The 23,279-nt window shown below is 35.9% G+C and overlaps 1 protein-coding gene across 2 annotated transcripts; it reads right to left on the reverse strand.

Annotated features, from left to right (window-relative positions):
* Nucleotides 1-7,862: 7,862 nt before the first annotated feature.
* On the reverse strand, nucleotides 7,863-22,911 carry LOC140039796 (putative transferase CAF17 homolog, mitochondrial). Of its 2 annotated transcripts, none has more exons than XM_072085395.1 (8): nucleotides 22,837-22,911; nucleotides 19,655-20,004; nucleotides 16,494-16,631; nucleotides 15,583-15,742; nucleotides 13,696-13,842; nucleotides 13,171-13,270; nucleotides 11,296-11,415; nucleotides 7,863-9,832 (listed from the first exon to the last, which is right to left on the reverse strand). In XM_072085395.1, the coding sequence occupies exons 2-8, from the start codon at nucleotides 19,931-19,933 to the stop codon at nucleotides 9,727-9,729; spliced, it is 1,050 nt and encodes a 349-aa protein (XP_071941496.1). In that variant the 5' UTR covers nucleotides 19,934-20,004; nucleotides 22,837-22,911; the 3' UTR covers nucleotides 7,863-9,726. The 2 variants fall into 2 exon arrangements, with proteins under 2 accessions (XP_071941496.1, XP_071941494.1); XM_072085393.1 differs by lacking the exon at nucleotides 22,837-22,911 and adding an exon at nucleotides 20,214-20,520.
* Between the last annotated feature and the right edge of the window lie 368 nt (nucleotides 22,912-23,279).

Raw genomic sequence — 23,279 nt, forward strand, 5'->3', positions numbered from 1 at the left:
ACTTGTTCTTTTCCAATACTTTCCGGAAGGTTTTCAGGCTCAGCCAAGCTAACACAATTCATTGACACTAGTGATTGGGCTCATCAAGCTAGGCTTTTGTTGTACATTGCAGCCCTTTGTTATAACATTACTCAGACCAAGCAGCTATGGCTCACCAAGCTAGCCCACATAAGGATATGAATTCGCCACCTAAGTCTAGAAAAGATCAGTTGTCGCATAAGCCTACTTCTCCACCTCATGAACGTAGGTCTTCTACTAGGAGTTCACAAAATGTCACTACGTCAACAATTAAGTGCATAGTAGGATGTAAACTTAGCTTTAATGCGAGCAATGAGAAGACGATGGAATGTTCTTTATGTAATGAACAGTATCATTGAGTATGCTTAAACCAGAAGCCCCAGTCTAACCCCAAAGTATGGTTTTGTGTTGACTGCCAGGCCCTACCAAGATTAGTAAAGGAGCTCACTCGCCAAAACAATCAGCAACAAGCTACATTATCTAAGATGGCCGAAGACTTCACAGTGATTCTGAAACAACTAAATGATCAAAAATCATTAATCACAGAGCTGCAAAAGAAAGAAAATCAACAAGTACCTCAACCACCTAATGAAACTAAAGCTGTCAACAAGAAATGCCTTCTAATCGGGGACTCGATGATACGGGATATTAGTGAAAGAGGTCTTGCAAACACGCAAGTTACTTCCTGTCGTGGTGCTAAAGTGAGTGATATTAAGAGCAATCTTGATAAGCCTGAATTATTTGATACCATCATTGTACACATTGGTACCAACAATTGCACGACGGAAGATCTACACCAAGGGATAAGCGATTATGAACAGATGATCAATGACGTCAAATCAAAATCACCAACAACAAATGTGATTTTGTCCACCACATGCCCTCGTACCGATAAACTGGAACACCAGGAGAGAGTTGTTCGAATGAACAATAGCATTAAGGAAATTGCAACGAAAACAAATGTTCAAGTAATTGATAATGATGAGACCTTCTTGCTGAGAAATAGATCTGCTGCTCAATGGAACTTAAATGGTGGTGGATTACACCTATTGAGATCTGGAACAAGACTACTCCTCAGCAACATGAACGCCACCCATCCCATCATAAAACCAGCGTCTGCCAGATCAAATATCAAACAGTCACGAGGCCACTATGAACGTCATAACAATGCTCGTCACCATCGACACTTTGAACACCAGCAAAACCCTCGTTTCAACAACAACAACAGACACGACTATGGCTTACAGGACTACAGCCCTGCCCAGGATCGTCAAGCATAGGGACGTGCAAGCAACAATACAGCGGGAATAACTATAAAAAACAGTTTTGGGGGACTTACAGATGAACTTAATAATTCAATAACTGATTTACAGATAGAAACTGATACAATAAACTCTGATTATAGCTCAAATAATGCAAGTGATTCTAAAAGAAGAAAACACAGACGACGTGGAAAGAAATATGGTAGATCAAAAACAAGCAAGTGTAGTACAGTAATATTAAAATAGTATTTAATAATATCAATAGGTTAACGTCTGTTAGACTCAATGAGATTGCTCATTTAATCAAAGAGAATAATATTCAGGTCTTTGGCGTTGCAGAAACCTTTCTAACTAATGATAATAATATTAATATAGATGGTTATAATTGGTTTGGTAAATGTAGAAAACACAAGCAAGGAGGGGGTGTAGGTGCCTTTGTTGCGAAAGATATCACTATTTTAGATGACAATGTTTTTAATTGTAAATCCGATGAATACGAAAGAATTTGGGTAAAAGTGTGTTTTGATTCAAACACACCAGTGTATATATCGGTAGTATATTATCCTGTTAATGGAGTTGACAGTGAGAAATCAGATGAATTGACTAATCAATTATTATCAGAAGTTATCCAATTAGAAAATAATGCAGAAAATCATGAGCCTCTCATTCTGATAATGGGGGACTTTAATGGTAGAATTGGTCATGAAATTGCTAATGGTGATCCACAGGTTAATAGTAATGGTAAGCGCTTACTACAATTTAAGGATGATTCAAATATGTTTATTTTAAACTGTAGTCCTTTATGTGAAGGGGTGGTTACTTGGTGCAAGGGTAATCAGAAAAGCACCATTGTTGATGAAGACAGAAAGCTAGGCACAGGAAGTGATCACAATAGCCTTTTGTTAGAATTAGATACTACCCTAATCACTCCTGTCAATCATCTGCATGAATTTGTTAAACTTCTTCGTGAAAGCAATTTCGGGGTAAGAATGAATGGTGTCTGGATGGGAGGGCTCTTCTGGGCTGATGATGTTATATTGATTGCTAATAATGAAAGGGAAATGACTGAAATGTTAGAAATTGCCAATATATTCGCCAAAGAATGGAAACTTGGTTTTAATCATGAAAAATCAAATGTCATGGTTGTTGGAAAACGCATAAATAAAGATAAAGAGTGGAAATTAGGTGAAAAATCAATAAAAGAACTAAATAGTTATAAATATTTAGGGGTCTACATTTCCTCAAACATGAGTGAACATTCACATTATGAACATGTTATCCAAAAGGGCAACCGGCTTATAGCTTATCATGTCATGTCCTCAATGAGATGGAGGAAAAAGATATCATCCGGAAGTCGTTGAGTGAATGGGCATCCCCACTTGTATTGGTCTGGAAGAAGAACGGTGACCTGCGTATATGTACAGATTTCTGGTGGCTCAATGCAAGAACAACGAAAGACGCCCATCCCCTGCCAAACCAAGGAGATGCTCTTGCAGCCCTCGGAGGTAATTCACTGTTCTCCACAATGGATCTTACATCAGGGTACTATAACGTCCCAGTTCATGAAGACGACAGGAAATACACAGCCTTCACCACACCAATGGGACGATTAAGAAATAGTGGTCTGAAATTAGCACCTAAAAAGTGCCACCTTCTACGTCGCAGCGTCAAGTTCTTGGGACATGTGGTCGACGAGTCTGGGGTTCATACTGATTCAGATAAGGTGCAACCTATAGTCGACGTTAGTAAGGCTGCCCTGATGGCCTCAGATGGAATGACCCCTTGTCCTAAGAAGATTCGATCCTTTCTTGGAATGGTGGTGTATAATATCAGCACTTCATCCAGGATTGCTGAACTATTGTAAAACCTTTATTTAATCTTACATCCGGTACTATGCCTTGCAAGCGGGGGAAACGTAAACATAAAATTCGCAAACTTCAACCGGGTGATTGGACCGCTGCTTTTGAGGATGCCTTTGAAAAATTAAATATTTCTCAGGATATAACTTTAGCTCACCCCGACTTTAATCGTCCGTTCATCTTATCAACAGATGCTTCCGCTGCTGGCAGCAAGCCAAGACTAGTAGCATTTGCTAGCAAGTCGCTCTCAAAAAGCCAGATGAAGTACCCAGCTAATAGACTGAAGTTTCAGCACTAAAGTGGGCCATATGTGAAAAGTTTAGACACTCGCTAAAGAATAATCGATTTACTGTCTGGACTGATAATAACCCGCTTACGTACATACTAACAAAGCCAAAGTTGAACGCGTGTGAGCAGAGATGGGTGGCGAAATTAGCACCCTACACATTCGATATCAAATATGTCCCAGGTCCAAAGAATATCGTCGCTGATGCGTTGTCACGTGAACCATTCGTTCCAGTAATGAGTACATGTATTCATAGATTATTCAGAGATCGGGTGAACAGTCAATGGATATTTAATGAAATAACGGAGCGTGAGGTGTTTAACCAACACCTACACTGACAAGAACACACAGAATGCAGGGCATCGGTCTACGCTAAATCTATGATAAATGATCAACTTACGTTAAAGACCAATTTAATTTCCTATACTAATGATGACATACGGAAAAAACAATTAGACGACAATATCCTACAGAGAGTTTTGGAGTATGTGGAGCGGAAGAGGAGGCCATCCCGGAGAGAGCGGGCATTGGACACCAATGCCATAAACGTAATTATGAGGCAATGGGATAAACTGAGACTTATCGATGGTGTTCTCTTTCGACTTGCAAAAATCCTTGTTCTAGCATTAATGGACATGGTGTTCTTAAAAGCTGAATTGTTATCTTGTGATTTAAGTGGGCCAGGAGGGATTAAACTGCTACCAGAAACAAAAATGTTGGCTATATTCATAGAGGTTGATGTCCTCTTTCCGAATTTGACCGTAACGGAAGAAAAAGCTATCAAAGAAGCTGTTAATGGCAAATGCCAATATGTCAGATTTGTTAATAAAAGAAGGAAAGAGCGGCCGATTGAATAAATAACCTGTAAATATGTTGTATATATCGTTGATATTGCATGATAAATACATTGTACATACTAATTCGTTGTGCAGTACCGTAGGCTACTACTGTACAGTATTCAAAGTTATTCTACATCGTTATTAATATTACATTTGAGAGACAACCACAGAGGCTGGCTCAATTGACGGGTTCCAACCACCCTAGGGCACTCAGAATTTCCGATTGGCATCATTTTTTTAATTGTCTACAATAAAAAAAATTCAAAATAATAGTATTACATTTTTATGTGTAAATTTGTTACTCGCTTCCTGGACAATGAGACCCAGTACAAAAGAGAATCAGAATCACAGAACAAGTTCTTCAAACTACAAATAAAAGTTTGTCATCACAACAAAGAGGGTTATTGTGGGATGTTTATTGCATAGAGGTCGTTTCTCCAGGGTTAGACAGTTTTACAGTGAAAGAGAAGAAAAAGGAGAGAATCACACTTTAGTTAATAGTAGGGCGGCCAATGTGAGCTTTTTCATCATGGGGGGCATTTTCTGTTAATAGCAGGCAACCATGTGGAATATATCCCTTATGGGATGACAAAAAAGATAGGGGTGGATGCCGCTCTCAAATTTCAGGTCAAAGGTCATTTTCAAGGTTATAAGGTCAAATATGGTAAAATAGAGGTTTAAGCTGTTTTCAACAACATATAAGCTAATTAAAAGAAATGTAACCATTATTGGATCATCATTGACATATTGCTGTAGATGGTGAAGTTCATCAATTTTTCAACTTACAAGTTTAAAGGTCATTTTCAAGGTCATAAGGTCAAATAGAGCACAGAACTGTTAATTATCGGTATTAATAATTGAAATAAATATAATTTTCATGATAGCCTGGTGCTGATGGTTATAGTGTGGTGTCAAAAAGACCAGAATTGTACTGGGAAGATTTTGAACTTTTTGAGTCACTCCTGGAAGGTGTTCAAGGAATGGAGAGGATCAAAGTATCAAAATAATCGAAATTAGAGACCTACTGGAATGTCTTAAATTTCATTTAAAAACGGTCACAGAGGGTTTGTGGGTTGGGAGTAATGGGCGGCATGGGCACATGCCAATATTCGAAATGTTTCTGGGATGGGAGGAGGTAACGCTCTGAGGTGGATATTTCTTCAAGCACTGATATATAATGCCTACTAGCCATCTGGGTAACGGCAAACGATTGAATCACAACCACATATGCATGCTTTCTGTAACAACTTCATCGGCTCTTTAGTTTACATACACATGTAACAAGTTCCAAACTGACAACTGGGTTAGGGGCTTCCAAACAACCCGATTCAATTAGGCCACATACTGATCTCTGCCTGATAGTTGGCTCGTATGTTTAGGTTCTATGATGTCTGTATTCACCATAGGTGAGTTTTTTTAATTTTTAGTGTTTCCCGAAGTAGAAATACAGGTACTTAAATATTTATTGAGTGAAGTGAAATACTTAATATTTAAGGGAAATATATATCACAAGTGTTAATGGTATATGGTTACTGGGTCTAGATGGAGGTAGCACCAAAGAGTAGTCTGTACAGATATCTGCTCAAGAGTACCATATATTTGGCAATATTAAACTTTAGTGTACACTGTACGTGGAAAGTCTTAATCTTAATAAATTCCATTTACAAGGAGTGGATGCGTTACAAATGATTTCCAGTATGACCTCTTCCCATAACCAGCAAATAATGACGTGCTGCAACCTGTAATGACATGGAAGCTGGTTAGATTATTCTTAATAGGTTTTCAACTACTTTATTGTTCACTATACCAGACATCGTCCATACTTTTGAAGGCTACTGTTACAAAGTGCATATCATTAATTAACATCAACTTTCATGTATAATTGCAAGCTCTTTGTTATTGACATAAAGAATGTCTAAAAACTTTGTGATATTTGTTCTCCTCCAAACCGATGAGTGTGGCCCAAAACAAATACGGAAGTACAGATTAGTACATTGGGACTATCCTTTCAATCGTGTCACTGCTTTTATCCACCCCTTTCCAATGTAATGATCAAATACAACAAAATGATGAAATATCTAGGTAACTTGCATAAATACTTGCATAGTCACCAAATGTTTACAGCCATGTTTACTGCATCCTATAGTGCATGACCATCATGTTTTTACTGTAAGTTTTCTTCTGGAACATCTGTGGGTATTTCAACGCCATCCATCAAGATATGTGAAGTCATATTTGGTTAAAGATATTAAAATTGGGCTATGATCATACTCCAATGGTTGATCAGCAGATTTTCTGTCAGTTTTTATATACTTTATCGAAACAGTTGCCTTATAGAAATCCGCAAAGGTTTAGATCAATGCTTTCTCAGTGGCTCATGAAGTTCTAAGTTCTACTGTTTTTTTTCTTTCAATAAGTTGTTACTTTAAATATAAGATCTTCCTTACCATCTGTCAGTTCGAAAGAATATTGTGTATTATGTGTGATTCGTGATCGGTCTGACCATGTCATGCAGAACCTATCAATGAATTACAGCGTTTCTTGTTATACCAATGATTCTATTTTGAATTGATCAATCATCCACTCAGTGTTTAGAATATTGGTTCTGATAGTTAAGATAGGTAAATTTGTTTACCCTTTTAACCTCATTTCTACAACGAATCCAATCGGTTTTTAAATGTGTTGGTGGTTTCAGAAATGACGACTTTGGTTGGCAAACTATTAAAATATATAATTACTAATTGTGAAAAAGTGGATCTCCTATCAGTCCTTTGTGAAATTTAGGTTTAAAAAGTCTAAGCTGATGTCCTCGTGTATTACTGCTTAGATTGCATCTCATTTGAAGGAAGTCTTCCTTGGCTACACCCTCGAAATCTTTTGAAAATTGTCAATCAAGTCACCATAAATTCGTCTGTCATACAGGGTTGTTAGGCCAAGAAAATTTAAACGATCTTCATATGAATAAAAATGGATAGCTGGAATTTGATTTGTTGTATGACGTTGTCCTCTTCAAGTGCGTTTATGTCTTTTTGGAGAAATGGATTTCATACCTGGACACAGTACGTAACGTAATGTTTGTAAATAACGTTAAAACCGTCTTTATCCATGTGTATAAAGGACTTCTTAATTACTTAAGGAGTTTTATATTTGTTATCACCGTCAGTCATGATAGCATAGATGCGAAGGCCTCAAGAAGAAGTCCCCAATTACCACTCCTTCCAACCTTGATAAAGTCCAATAGTTAGGGTTTTTGAAAAAACAAAGATTCGATACCCAGGTTTCTCTTTCGAGATTTCTTGAAACAACAAACTTCAATAAAAACTTGTATCATTGAAATAAAGAAAAAAATGTTTAAATAATTACATTATAGGGGGTCTCTGACCCAAACAAAAACATCTTGACATATGGTCATATAGGTCTCTGTTTTCGAAATTTTTCTAAAAACAAATTTCTAAATATTATTACATTATTATAGGTAATATTAATAATTTTTCTAAAAACAAATTTCTAAATATTACTGTATTACATTATTATAGGTAATATTAATATAATAGTAAAAGACCAATCTTTTGGCACATATGGCGTTTCATACATATAACACTTGACCTATTTTTTCCGACAAAAATCAAAACGATGACTGGTGGACAACATGAAAAAGACAAATTTACAACAGACTGGGAAAAGCCTATTAAAAAACTGTGTGTACTTTACAGAAATATGTGAAAACAACATTTTGAGAAAATGACACTTTTATATTTAATTTCCTATGTTTTTATGTGTAAAATTAAATGTTTATCTCATAATTACTATAATATGAAGCATCAGTTGATCTTCAGATATACCTTTTTGGATAGCTCTGATGATGTAGATGATTTTCCGTGAATAAAAAAAAATCCTATATTTTGACTTTGTTTGACCTCTTGACCACATAAACTGACCTTAAAACCCAAAACTGAAGATGGCATCCACCCCTATCGTTTTTGTCACCCCACAAAGGATACATTCAACATGGTTGCCTGCTATTAACAAAAAATGCCCCCCAAACTTTTTATAGAGGACTTTTGTGTATTTGGCCTCTCTACTATAAGCAATTAAAGCTGTATGATGCAGGTTTTTATGTAGTCAAAATATCAAAACAGTATGAAACACTGAAAGCAGCTAGTTAAATTCTATCCTTTCAATTAGAACATATCTACTGTACCTTCCACCTTTCACACCAATGAGGCTATGCTTAGCTGCGCAAATACGAAATCTCAGTGTTGCATCGGGCATACTAATATACAGTAAACATCACTACGAAAAATCAAACCAGTAGCCATTCATACTGTTACTCTTATCGATAGGATGGACAAACTGATCAAAACAATTAATGAAAGAAATTTTAAATTAAAGACCCATTTACACAGCTAAAACAGAACAAAACACCATTTGTATATATTGCAGGATACTTGGGCAAGAAATATTAACATATTAAACTGTGACACCTGTACAGTAGGTCAGAAAAAAAAAGATGTGTTTTGTTGAATATTCTGGTTTTCAAAGGCAGATGACAGTGACTGGTCATTAGCGTTTCCACAGAAACATTGCATGCATACAATGTGAAAACAAAAACATCATCATAACTAAACAATATACTGTAGGATCATTGGGGAATCACAACTTGATTCAAAGTTGAAATAGCTTTGGAAATACATAATGATGATGTCATAGTAGCGATGTTTGCAATGTCACATATACTGTAGAATAGTATAGGTATGGGTATACTAGACCTATTCATCTGTTTTTTATCAAATGTACACATAAATGTAGAGGACTGGGTAGAAAAAATTCTAGAAACTGATGTAATTTGTTTGTTTAGGTTAACCCTGTAATAGACCAACTAAAATCTGTTGTTATGCAATAGTAACTGTGTTATTCCAAAAAACAGTATTATTTCTATGTACAGTACATATTAAAAGAAAACATTCTGTCGTCATTGGCCAAAAGCAAAGGTGAAAGACGTATATGACCAAACCCATTGCTCCTTAAAGCAGATAACAATGGGAAGTTGTACAAAAAAAATAGCTCATCTGTAAATCTTTTTAAATTTGTAGATGTATATTAGATTCTAGTTTGTAATGCAATGATTTGGTGCTTAAATATTGATGCATAAATTCTTAATAATACTTAATCCTTAGTTAATTAATGCCCACTTAGGTGTGTGCTTAGAAGGGCTGCTATTTTGCAGTAGATTGTCATAGGTAATAAAATATGTATGAAAGTTTTCTTTGGGAGAAAAATTGCTTGGGAGGAATTAAACAACATCTCATAGAATCTATTCCACGAATTACGAAATAAAATAAAAGGTTAACAAGGACTTTGAAGTTGTCTTATTTCTCTAGTGCTTTATATTTTCAAGATTGATATACATTACACATTTTATAGATACCACAGATGTGCCCATGTAATTTGGTAGCATCAGGTCACTGAATAAGTAAATTTTCCTTATTTGGCCACCATTCTGGTATTCTTGCTGTCATTTCTATATCGTTGCCTTCCTTATCATTTACAATTAGTTTCTTGTTCTGACTAAAAATTTAAGAATGAACAAAAAGAAAAAAGATAATTACCATTCAATAATTATTCAAATAAATCTCAAATTTTACAAAATAGAATACAGTAGATAGGTTTGTTGATATGAAAACTCCCATCAATGAAATTAACTAAGATGGAAAAAGTTACAAGAATGATAGAATTAACATCTTCCGCTTTGAGTGAAACAGCTCCATATCTTCAAATGAATCTCACTTTTATGAAATAGACAATAGCGGTGCTGACGTCACATGGTTACTAGCCAACCAAAAAATGCAAAACAAACTAAAATTTAAAAAAATCACCAAATATTTGTCTTTAATATATAATATCTGTTTATCCTTCAACTACAGTTTAAGTACAAACAAAATCAAGCTAAGATACATAATTTTATAGAAATACAGATCTATACAGTTTATCAACATACAGTAGTAGCGTTGAATGCATTTTTTGGTTGGCTAGCAATCGGGTAGTATATATCTGTTGATATGAAAACTCCCATCAATGAAAAATGACAATAGAATGGAATGAACATCTTCTGTTTATAAACGTTTTATTAGCGCTTGAATGAAACATCTCAGTGACAGATTTATTGTTATCTTTCTCATTTGACTTTTATTATGATTCCATTGTTAAATATGTTGTATTTTCTTTGTAAATTATGTATTTGTACCTTTTTATGTTTTGGCTATAAAATGTATAGCTTACTTTAAAAACTTTCCAGAAATTCAAGTTAAACTAGATTTGAACTCGTCACTACGGACGAGTTAGGTTATCCGCAGCGCAAAAGCCACGTGCACGTCATACGTTAGAATATTGCGCACAGAAAAACGATTATGCCCTTGAAAAAATGTTAGTGCGCTCTCTATTTTGTGTCACGTCTAAGTATATACAGTATACACTATAAACTGCATACGTACTACATACAGTGCAAAATAGGTGAAAATAAGTGATAAAAGTTATTGACGCTATTGAACATGATGACGTTATCACAATTTTAAAAATGATGAATCATGCGAAAGATAATTGCTTGAACTAGACAATATAAAAAAATGGGAGAAAATGAAATACGGATAAGTGGAGATGCGCTCTATTTAATGTGATGAGCTATGACAAAAGATACAAAAATCCTATAATTTATATTCGAGTGGCCATACGATGACGTCACATGATTCGATATCTACAACTCATCTACTTCCATAATATGTAATTTAAGTTCACCACGTAGTTTAAGCTTGGTTCCCACTAGAACGTAACGTAAACGCAACGCAAGCGTTTTAACCAATGACAAGCGAAGTTATAGACAGTTAGCAATCACAAGCGAATAAGCCATCGCTTGTGAACTTTATAAGTTGCGGATAACCAAAAAAACAAAACAAAAAAAGATCCTGACAATAACAAGGGGTTATCCACCAAGTGCGGATAACCAATAAACACTTGAATAAAATGGGTAAACAAACCTCAAGGAAACTCTAAGCAATGCAAGGCCATTATTTCCAATATGACTTCGAAGTTTTCCAGTATTTTTTCCATCTTCGTTTTTCACAGAGACGCCATTGTCAATAAGAATTGATGTTGAACTTGAATAAAATAATATTTGATTATTCCAAATATCTGTGTATTAAGTGGTGAATAGAATTATACAAAATATTTCAAGGTAAAAATAACATTTCATTCTTTACCAAATTAATTATTTGTTCCATAGTATGAATATAAACATAATTATTATTTGTTTTATAGCACACCTACTTCAACGAGAGGTTAGGCTAAACCATTCGAAAGTGCAGTACTCTAATTTTTGATATGGACAGGTTAATTTTCAAACAGCCTAGCCTAGTGTTACGCATGGTTGTTGCTCATTGAAGAATGAACACACAGTATAACGAAATTCAACTTGCACTATTGATGACATGGTTTAATGGAGTATTTATTGAAAATCAGGTGACCCACAACCATCCAATCAAATGACAAGAATTTGCTTGTGTGCATTATATAATGTCTTATTCCATTTGTCATATAAAATAGATTTGTCATAAATCAGACAAAACATGTTATCAACTGGCACCATTTTTTTTTCCACTTACAATTTTAAAAGAAAACTTATTTTGTAGCCCTTTTGCTAACATTAAATAGATATCAGAGGCTTGTAAAGATTACTAACTTGTTCCGATTTAACATCAAAGTAAACTCTTTACCAAAAATATATACAATTTTTTTTTGTTTAAGTGAATCGGGTATATAAAGTATTTCTCCTTCTTGTTTGTTTAAAGTTAATGAACTTGCTAGTAACTTGATATAGGAATTGAGTATATGTTCACAATATTGCTTTCACTCAAACTATTCAACAAACAAAGAATAAATGTAGGGTCATATATTCAGAACATTCATTTCAGTCTGTTTGATTTTAAGTTGATTAAATTTAATCACCAAACGGATTGATTTCCTGTAAATTTTGTAATTTTAATGAAATGAATATATCTTGAATAAACAGTACTATAATCAAGGCCATGAAACAGTATACAGTATAATATATACAGTTGAAAAAGTGTTACAATTCACAGTATGCTGTAGTTTCTGTATGACAATATTCACCCACGATCAGTCTCCTGATGTCATTTTCAAAAACATTTATAATTTCTAGTTCTAGTTGTCCCATGACATAGCGGATCGTAGGGGCGTAGCAGATAAGATACAGTGAAACAAGCACCTCCATATGGGAATTAGTAATCATTATGATACGATACACAGGCATAAGCTATATCTCCCAGTGGTGCCTATCTCCTCTCCGGGCTGGAGAGGTTTTGCTGGATGGCCATTGTTGGTTCTCCTAAACCAACACCCAAGTAGTTGGTTTTTTTAGTACCAGCTGGGTGTCCAACCACCCTCTAAACCATGTTCCTAAAGGAGTTAATGGGGGTACCGGTTTAGCCACCGGTGGCCTGACCCAGCAACAGGTAGTATTGGATTACATGTTACCAATAAATTAAAAATTTACAAGATCTAAAAATAAATATTTCAGTGTAGGATAAATATTGATAACAAATTATTAGTCGAGAAATGTATCTGAAACGTCTTTTATTTTTATCTACTGAAGTATTTTATTAATATATGGTAGCTATAAGCATACATTATGGGGAGATATGATATAAAGGATAACAATTAACAAAATGTGTTCTCTATTTTGCTCTTGTAATAACATTTTACCTTTTAAAACAATATTTAAAAAAAGAGACCATTATGATTCAATATTTTAAACATCAATATGGCTTGCCTTCCTTTTTTCAGAGTTTGATTTATATAATGATATATTAAAATTATTAGTTAGACTTTCTTACCTTGCAATATCTACAGGCATTAGTCGTTTTCTTATTACACCTGTGTAGTGAGTTCTTGCAGTTAATTCTTGCCCCAAATAACAACCTTTGCTGAAACTTACTGCAAAATATAGATGCAGACAAGGCAAAATCAATATAAAATATTGCAAAATGTGATATTAAGTTTAAAGAACAAACAAAAAGTTTGCTGAACACCAGTTTTTAAAAAGGAAGTAAAGTTGAGAATGTCTCAACTTTTCTGTTGTTACTATAATATAAATATAATATTATGTGTAATAACACAGGTATGTGGTACACCATGTGGTACACCATTCCTTAAAAGGTGCTGTAGAGTTTAGACTTTCTCAACACTATGGTCTGTTAGTGTTACATATCTACAAACTGTTTTCTGAAGTAATTTAATGCAATTCATAAAATGTACAGTGTTTATTTAAAGAAGAAATCCCCCTTTAGTTTGCAAAAGTAATCTAAAAAAGCCTATTTCGAAAATGATTCAATATAAGTTGTTCACATTTAATTACTTGCCTCCATTCATAAAAGCTAAATTTGACTCGAGGGGAAATGAATCTCCAACAGGCATATCTGTAACCCCTTCACTGACTCCCCAGAGGTAACGACGTCTTCGGTAATCAGATTCATCAACAATATTGCAATTTGTAAATAATTCACTAACTGAAAATAAAAAAAGTTATTGAAAACATTGATGATCAGGCCTTAACATTGTTGCAAAGCTATAACATCAATCAATGATGATCAGGCCTAAACATTGTTGCAAAGCTATAACATTGATGATCAGGCCTAAACATTGTTGCAAAGCTATAACATTGATGATCAGGCCTAAACATTGTTGCAAAGCTATAACATTGATGATCAGGCCTAAACATTGTTGCAAAGCTATAACATTGATGATCAGGCCTAAACATTGTTGCAAAGCTATAACATTGATGATCAGGCCTAAACATTGTTGCAAAGCTATAACATTGATGATCAGGCCTAAACATTGTTGCAAAGCTATAACATCAATCAATGAAACTTGAAAACTAGGGTTGGTAGGTCAGATGTTTGTTGACAATGTTCGTTAATGACAAAATGATTTCTTGTATAAAATACTTTTAAAAAGTAAAATAAAAGGCGCAATACAAAAATCATTACATTACATACAAATCATTTCGAAATAAACCTATCACTATTAGGCAGTGTTAAAAAAACTTGTTGAATAACAAACTAACATAAATATCCAAATATTACATTAAACATTATTTTTAGCATGTACTTAATTTAAGTAGGTTCTTGCCATTTGATTGGATAATTGTTGGTCACATGAAAAGTAAACATAATGTGACATAGCACACTTAAGCATGCCTTGTCGTTATGTAAAATCGAATACTGCAATTTTGTTTTGCACGTTCCTTGTTGTTACACAGTGAGTGAGCAACCAGTATGTTGACTGATCACGTTCGATATTTTTGTTTTTCTTCTGTAATTCACCCACTTTTCGATCGATCAAATGGAAGACTCCTAACTTTTCAGCGAAAATACCGGATTTTCCCCAATTTGTATCAACGGAGTCTGGCAGAAATAGAATGACAATTAATGCAGCAACTATACAACGTCAGGCTAGGTATATAGCTAGCGTACGATGTTCGTCTGTTATCGATGTTTACCAGCTAGGCCTACAAAACTAAGCCTAGCTAAGCTAGGCCTAAAGACCGTCCACGAGAGGTCATTCGCCGCGAGCTACTTAGGTAGTGCATTGTTTCTCACTTTTTATCTTAATTTACCATAAAATGTAGATTTAAGACAAGGAATGACGTGGTTTAATGTTTTTAAAGTAAATATATGTATTATTTTTACAAAACGTCACAAATTGTAGGGGTCTTTAATTATGACAATTTGAAGGATATGGGTGCACAACAACAATATATGAAAATGTACTAAATTTCAAACATAATTCTCAAATCACCTTTATGATGTCACCTACATCACTCTCATCTCAGTGTCTTCATTCAAATTCACAAAACCATGTTCATGCAAAAAGTAAAGATGGTATCATATGGTCACTTGAATTCTCTCATGCAATACCATCGCTTTGAAATTCTCCTTCAGACCGTGTCTGACCCATCATCCTTCTTAAAACGCATACCGAGTTGTCTTATTTTGTTTTTTTACTAGGGCAGGAAGCTAGAGTCTGGGACACATGATAAAGAAACAACTGGTACTAAGGTTCTATTAGACCAAACCCTGGTTAGCAATTAACTTAAGGCGTGTCCTTCAGCCTCATTTTTATTTTGTTTCTCTCGGTCTGTATTGTAAACTGTTTCACAATGTTACGCTATGAGGTTTCATTTAAAATATGATATTGGTTACCTTATATTTAAAAAAAATATTAACAGTTTAATTTCAATTACTCACTATTTTCTGATTGGTGCAATAGCAGACGTGAAGCAAAGCCTGATATTCTAGGGTCCAACACTACAATAGACTTCTTGTCAACAAGATCAGGTTTTACTTCTGTCGTCTTACTGTTATACATTGCCCACGTTTCAGCTTCATCATATAAGGCTATATCCACCTATTGGGATGAGAAAAGAACATGTACTACTTGAATAAATGCTAGCACTTCTGATGTTTTAAAGAGCTTTAGTTTTAACACTCACTTTCTTAACCTGTGGTTAATTGAAATTATGTTTAAGTATATTTAAAATGTTCAAAGTTGTATAGTGTAGTGTGTAGTGTATAATTAGCACTTGGTCAAATGTAAACAAATTCAATTAAATTGATTGAAGGATGTAGACTGTAGCATAAATAAAATATTAATCTTGATAATTTCACATAAAAATAATTGAAAGTATAAGGGAATGTTCAGATCTACAGAGTAATGGGTAAGGTCAAATTTTAATTGTTCTAACAGAAAAATTCTTCAGACTATGAGGCCACCATAACATTAACAGGGGCTGAATTTGAAACAGAACACATAGGTACACCTTTACTAATCACAAAAGATGCAATGGCTTCTTTAAAGTGCATGTAGCATGTGTGCACAGTACATTTTTATGGTTTGGGTTGCCATGCTTCTGCACAATCGTGACGAATAATATAAATCCTAGTATTATGTATACACTTGATACAGGTATTTATTACAATACAAATTGCAATGTTTTTCGAATTTACATTCCAAAATGATGTAGAACATTATATACCCTCTCCTATTCAAAGGAAACAGTACGGAAATATATGTTTTTAACACAATGGCCAACCACTATTATTTAGGAGACATTGGGTGTCTACTGTATGCTTTAATTGAGTGCCTTGTAAAATCTAACCTTTTTTCTAAGTCTGTACATTTTGAGATGTTTTTCTAGGCTTTTAGAAGTTTCTGTATCACATTCCAGGATGTAGCAGTCCTTATCACAATATCCGGGATCATGCCAATAGCATATAACATCATACAGAATACGCCCCTAGAAATATGTTTTCAAAATAAACAAATCACATCTTTAATATGTTGTTATAAACTTAAATTAACACCATGTGCAGTTGTCCAGATAGATGTTCGGAGGATGGATAGTACTCTGGAAGAAAGAGAAGTTTGTGAGAGTGAGAGTTAATTTGATAGATGTATGGAGTATAGTTGTCAAGAGGATAGTTGTCAAAGAGGATAGTTGTCTGAGAGAATAGTTGTTTGGAGGATGGTTATCTGGAGGATAGTTGTCTGAGAGGAGAGTTGTCTGAGAGGATACAGTAGTTGTTTGGATAGTTGTCTGAGAGGATAGTTTTCTGGAGGATAGTTGTCTGGAGGATAGTTGTCAAGAGGATAGTTGTCAAGAGGATAGTTGTCTGGGAGAATGGTTGTCTGGAGGATAGTTGTCAAGAGGATGGTTGTCTGGAAGATAGTTGTCTGGAGGATAGTTGTCTGAGAGGATAGTTGTCTGAGAGGATAGTTGTTTGGAGGATGGTTGTCTGGAGGATGGTTGTCTGAGAGGATAGTTGTCAAGAGGATAGTTGTCTGGAGGATAGTTGTCTGAGAGGATGGTTGTCTGGAGGATAGTTGTCTGGAGGATAGTTGTCAAGAGGATGGTTGTCTGGAGGATAGTTGTCAAGAGGATGGTTGTCTGGAGGATAGTTGTCAAGAGGATACTTGTCAAGAGGATGGTTGTCTGGAGGATAGTTGTCAAGAGGATGGTTGTCTGGAGGATAGTTGTCAAGAGGATACTTGTCAAGAGGATGGTTGTCTGGAGGATAGTTGTCTGGAGGATAGTTGTCTGAGAGGATGGTTGTCTGGAGGATAGTTGTCTGGAGGATAGTTGTCAAGAGGATAGTTGTCAAGAGGATGGTTGTCTGAGAGGATAGTTGTTTGGAGGATGGTTGTCTGGAGGATGGTTGTCTGAGAGGATAGTTGTCAAGAGGATAGTTGTCAAGAGGATAGTTGTCTGGAGGATAGTTGTCTGAGAGGATGGTTGTCTTGAGAGGATAGTTGTCTTGAGAGGATAGCTGTTGGAGAGGATAGTTGTCTAGAGGATAGTTGTCTGAGAGGATAGTTTTCTGGAGGATAGTTGTCTGGAGGATAGTTGTCAAGAGGATAGTTGTCAAGAGGATAGTTGTCTGGGAGAATGGTTGTCTGGAGGATAGTTGTCAAGAGGATGGTTGTCTGGAAGATAGTTGTCTGAGAGGATAGTTGTCTGAGAGGATAGTTGTCTGAGAGGATAGTTGTTTGGAGGATGGTTGTCTTGAGGATGGTTGTCTGAGAGGATAGTTGTCTGGAGGATGGTTGTCTGGGAGGATGGTTGTCTGGAGGATAGTTGTCTGGAGGATAGTTGTCTGGAGGATAGTTGTCAAGAGGATACTTGTCAAGAGGATACTTGTCAAGAGGATGGTTGTCTGGAGGATAGTTGTCTGGAGGATAGTTGTTTGGAGAATAGTTGTTTGGAGAATAGTTGTCTGGAGGATAGTTGTCTGGAGGATAGTTGTCAAGAGGATGGTTGTCTGGAGGATGGTTGTCTGGAGGATAGTTGTCAAGAGGATGGTTGTCTGAAAGATAGTTGTCTGGAGGATAGTTGTCTGAGAGGATAGTTGTCTGAGAGGATGGTTGTCTGGAGGATGGTTGTCTGGAGGATGGTTGTCTGAGAGGATAGTTGTCAAGAGGATAGGTGTCTGGAGGATAGTTGTCTGAGAGGATGGTTGTCTTGAGAGGATAGTTGTCTTGAGAGGATAGCTGTTGGAGAGGATAGTTGTCTAGAGGATAGTTGTCGGAGAGGATACAGTAGTTGTCTGGAGGATAGTTGTCAAGAGGATAGTTGTCTGGAGGATAGTTGTCTGGGAGAATGGTTGTCTGGAGGATAGTTGTCAAGAGGATGGTTGTCTGGAGGATAGTTGTCTGGAGGATAGTTGTCAGGAGGATAGTTGTCTGGAGGATAGTTGTCAAGAGGATAGTTGTCTGGAGGATGGTTGTTTGGAGGATAGTTGTCTAAGAGGATAGTTGTCTGGGGGGATAAATATCTGAGAGGATAGTTGTCTGGAGGATAGTTGTCTGAGAGGATAGTTGTCTTGAGAGGATAGTTGTCTTGAGAGGATAGTTGTCTTGAGAGGATAGATGTCTGAGAGGATAGATGTCTGAGAGGATAGATGTCTGAGAGGATAGTTGTCTAGAGGATAGTTGTCTGAAAGGATAGTTGTCTGAAAGGATAGTTGTCTGAGAGGATAATTGTCTGAGAGGATAGTTGTCTGAGAGGATAGTTGTTTGGAGGATGGTTGTCTTGAGGATGGTTGTCTGGAGGATAGTTGTCAAGAGGATAGTTGTCTGGGAGAATGGTTGTCAAGAGGATAGTTGTCTGGAGGATAGTTGTCTGGGAGAATGGTTGTCTGGAGGATAGTTGTCAAGAGGATGGTTGTCTGGAGGATAGTTGTCTGGAGGATAGTTGTCAAGAGGATAGTTGTCTGGAGGATGGTTGTTTGGAGGATAGTTGTCTAAGAGGATAGTTGTCTGGGGGGATAAATATCTGAGAGGATAGTTGTCTGGAGGATAGTTGTCTGAGAGGATAGTTGTCTTGAGAGGATAGTTGTCTTGAGAGGATAGATGTCTGAGAGGATAGATGTCTGAGAGGATAGATGTCTGAGAGGATAGATGTCTGAGAGGATAGATGTCTGAGAGGATAGATGTCTGAGAGGATAGTTGTCTAGAGGATAGTTGTCTGAGAGGATAGTTGTCTGAGAGGATAGTTGTCTGGAGGATTGTCTGATAGGATAATTGTCTGAGAGAGAGGATAGTTGTCTGAGAGGATAGTCATTTGGCGTATAGCTGTCTGGAGGATACTGATAGTGATTTGGAAGTTTTCAAGAGGATAGTTTTTTCGATAGTTAGTCTCTGAGGAGATTTCTAGAGAATAATTATTTGGATACTTGTCCGGAAGACTGTTGTCTGGAGGGTAGTTGTCCAGAATTGTTGATATTAGTTTTCCGAAGGATAATAAAAATGCGCAACAATTACCTGATTATTAAGAAACATAGTATATAATGCTCTATGTTCATCTGTTAGTAGTTCTATATCATTAGTTGTAAGTCCTTGTAAGAGATCCTTTGCATCTCGTCCAGATACTCGTACCAATGAACGTCCATTTAGTTTAGCACAACTAAAAAGATCAGCTTTTTGTGAAATACCGCTTGTTTGTACAGCTCTCAATAAATTCATAAAGAAAGACTTTTGAAAAAGCTGTGAATTGTTTAGTAGTGAGAGCATTCTCACACTGGTTTGCAGATGTCTCCTCATGCTAATAGTACTAAGTGTTTTAATTCTTTAAATATACGAATAAATAATTTCATTTGCAATCAAATTTCAATCTAAAAGATAAAAAAATTGTTTAAAAAATACATTTTACATTTCAAAAATACATAGGCTTAGCTAGGGTCGGCATGTAGTTTATGTAAGAATTAATATTATCTAGACTGCAACAACATTGTGTTAATTATAATAAATGTATTGTAACTTGTTGAATTAAATTATTTTATTAAAACTAGTTATTAATTAATACAATTAATATAGGCCTCACAAATGTGTGTATCACATCATCATCGTGAAGCCGCACGATTTTCTGGAACTTTAAAAAACTTTGTACTGTGAAATCATTCGTAGTCCGGCGGCATTGTATCACAGTGTCAGTGTTGTCGTGACATCGTCTAGTACATCTAGGAGCACAACAGGGCTCCGGAAATAAGTAAGAAAGAAAGTATAAGTTATGAAACGACCTGTTTTGTAAATTAAAAAAATAACTTTGACTTTCATCAGTAAAAGTTTTCGATCAAAACATAGCTCATAATGCCACACGCTTGTTTGGCTACTCTGTATGCATAATCATAAAACTTCCTCGCAATCTGTGTGAAAACACCTTTTCAACTGTGACGAGTTGTAAACAATTTTAATTAGCATCATGCATAATGCATACTCGTGGTTTAAAATCTTTGTTTACTTTCACTCGTGACGATTTTCCAGACGAAATGTAATCAAATTAATTTACCTGTTAATTACGTAAACTTGATGTTTTTGCCTCGAATTAAACTTAAAGTGAATAAATTTAATATTAATTTGATATGGCCAATTTAAATTTAGAATATTTTTATTTTATTTTTTGTGTTTCAAGAGACAATACATCTTTAAGAATTAATATGTTGTAAGATGTAAATGAAACACTGGTAAATAAATGTTAGAAATGTCTTTGCGTGTGTAAAATCTTACCTAATAAAATGTATACTGTATTAGTAAAACACCACTACTTAATTGGAATTATGTAAAGGTACACTGTATATTGAAGTTGTTGCGCCGAATTAATGAACAGGTGCACCATACAACAGAGTTGTTTTTGCTGAGGATTTGGGCAATTTCGTTGACCCGAAAAATGTATTTATTTTTCGTTAGTTTGTGAGTTAGTGCCCAATGTTTAACTGACTGGCATTTTTATTCGTATTATTACTCATTTTGTTTGTATATTGATATTCTGTGCATGTGAAAATATGTTAAATGACTCAATTGTATGTCGCCGCAACTTACTTATTTTATTAGTTTTATGTTGGGTCTGTGTTCGTTTTATTTATGCACATGTGTTCTGAAGACCCTTGAACTTCGTGACAAAACATTGAATTACTCCTGTATTGTATTAAAAACCAAACAAGAAGAAGACGACAAAGTTTGATTAAATTTGTTTTTTCTTATCATTATTTTTTTTTTCTTGATTCTGCTTGTAATGTATTGATGTGCGAGTTCCCGATATTCCTCTTTGTTCCTTAGGTCACCTACGCAATAGAAGGAAAAACATTTTAATTAAATTTCTTTTTTTTTCTTAGCATTTCTTTTTTCATAGCCAAACTATTATTTAATACTGTACTAAGACTAAAGGGTATTTAACTGTGTCACTGACAGTTGAATTCGTTTTTCGCCAAGACTATCACGACGAAGTATCGCTGCCATTTCCTTGGATCGACTATGGAATCTCTAACAGTGGTGGTGGGCTTGTTCTCTGATAGACTTGTAATTTCGTTTTATATATCAATGTATAATTGCAATTTCCGGGGACCTAGCAGCTCTATTTTTCAAAATTTTCTTACAGATCAGACCATGGATATCTCGCGCATTTACAATTTTTGCACCCCCAGACAGCAACCTGCCTACGTCTCTGCGATTATAACGATATACCTCTTGGCCCATGGGTACGTTCGCGTATATTTTCTATGTCAGGCATATTGAACTTTAAAAACTTCATTTTTAAATTTGAAAGAATGGATTTACAGTCATCGTACTACCGGACCTCTTGCAATGTGCTTTTCACACAGTATTTTATTTATGTACCATACAAAATTGAAAAAATTGGCTACCCTAAATCTGATTAAAACTGCCTCAAATTACGCTATAACGCGTTGCTTCCGGGGGCTCCCCCCCCCCTGGCCCCCAGCCAAGTGATGCTCGCTTCACTCGCATAGCCCCCCCTCCCCCCCCCCGTCGGGGAATTTAGCCCCCGCGTCGGAAAGATCCTGGCGCAACCCCTGATCTCTAACTATTTCGTCCAGCAGACTAATTAAATACAATTAAACTGGAAACAACAACTCTAATAAATGCAAATTGTAGTAGAATAAAGTTAAGAAACACTGTTGTAATAGTAATAAAAATACTGTACAACAAAGCATGCGATGCTTTAAAAACAATAGCATGGTCTAATAGTAATACTGTATAGGCCTATACATGAATGGCGCGCCATAGAAATCTGTTGTGGACGAAACTGTCTGTACTGTGGCCGAAACGGTCATATGCCGACCAGACGAAGCAGCATAGCCTACAGTCAGACAGTACAATACAGTCTACAGACAGTAGCTAGGGCCTAGGCTAGGCCTACTAGGCTAACCAAGATCCAAGCTAGGCCCTACTAGCCTAGTACTACTACTTACAGTATTACTAGGAGGACTAGGCCTAGGTATGCCTAGCTAGGGGCCTAGCCTAGGCAGGCCTATTTTTATTTAGTATTTTGATCCTAGGCCTAGGCTACTGCTGGCCTAGCTAGGCCTGGCTAGGCCTAGCCTAGTTAATTTAATTTGTCACTTTTATGCAGTTAATAAACAATTAGTTAGGATAAAGATATAAATTACTGCGTGTATTTTGTGTAGGAGTCAAAAACGAGCACCACCTACTTTCTGCTGTTGATGCAAAATTTAACTGCCGCGTGCTGCTGCAGCAAAGTTTACGTCAAAGATCTTATGTTTACGTGCAACTTTTGGCAAAGATTGTATAGCGCCGCTATACAACCTTTGCTTTGGTGGTGCGCGCTGCTACATTACATAGCTAACTGCTGCCGCTGGCCGGCCGTGTGTCGTGCATGCTGTCTGTCTGCTACTGAATGTCGCCCTCTATTTTCGTTGATATCGGAACTTTTTTGTAACTATTATAAGCTGTGTTGTAGTAGGCCTACCCTCCCTTTCAAAAAACCGTCAGAGGTCAGTGAGTCGTCGACTAGGGTCTGTTTCAGAAATGATTGAAAGTTGTCTTTTTATATTTTTCCATTAAGTAGGAAATGCAACAAATATATCTTTACCAGGAAAATCACAATGATCAACGTTTGAATGACTTTCAACTG

Source organism: Antedon mediterranea, chromosome 2 (assembly GCF_964355755.1).
Source record: "Antedon mediterranea chromosome 2, ecAntMedi1.1, whole genome shotgun sequence".
NCBI lineage: Eukaryota > Metazoa > Echinodermata > Crinoidea > Comatulida > Antedonidae > Antedon > Antedon mediterranea.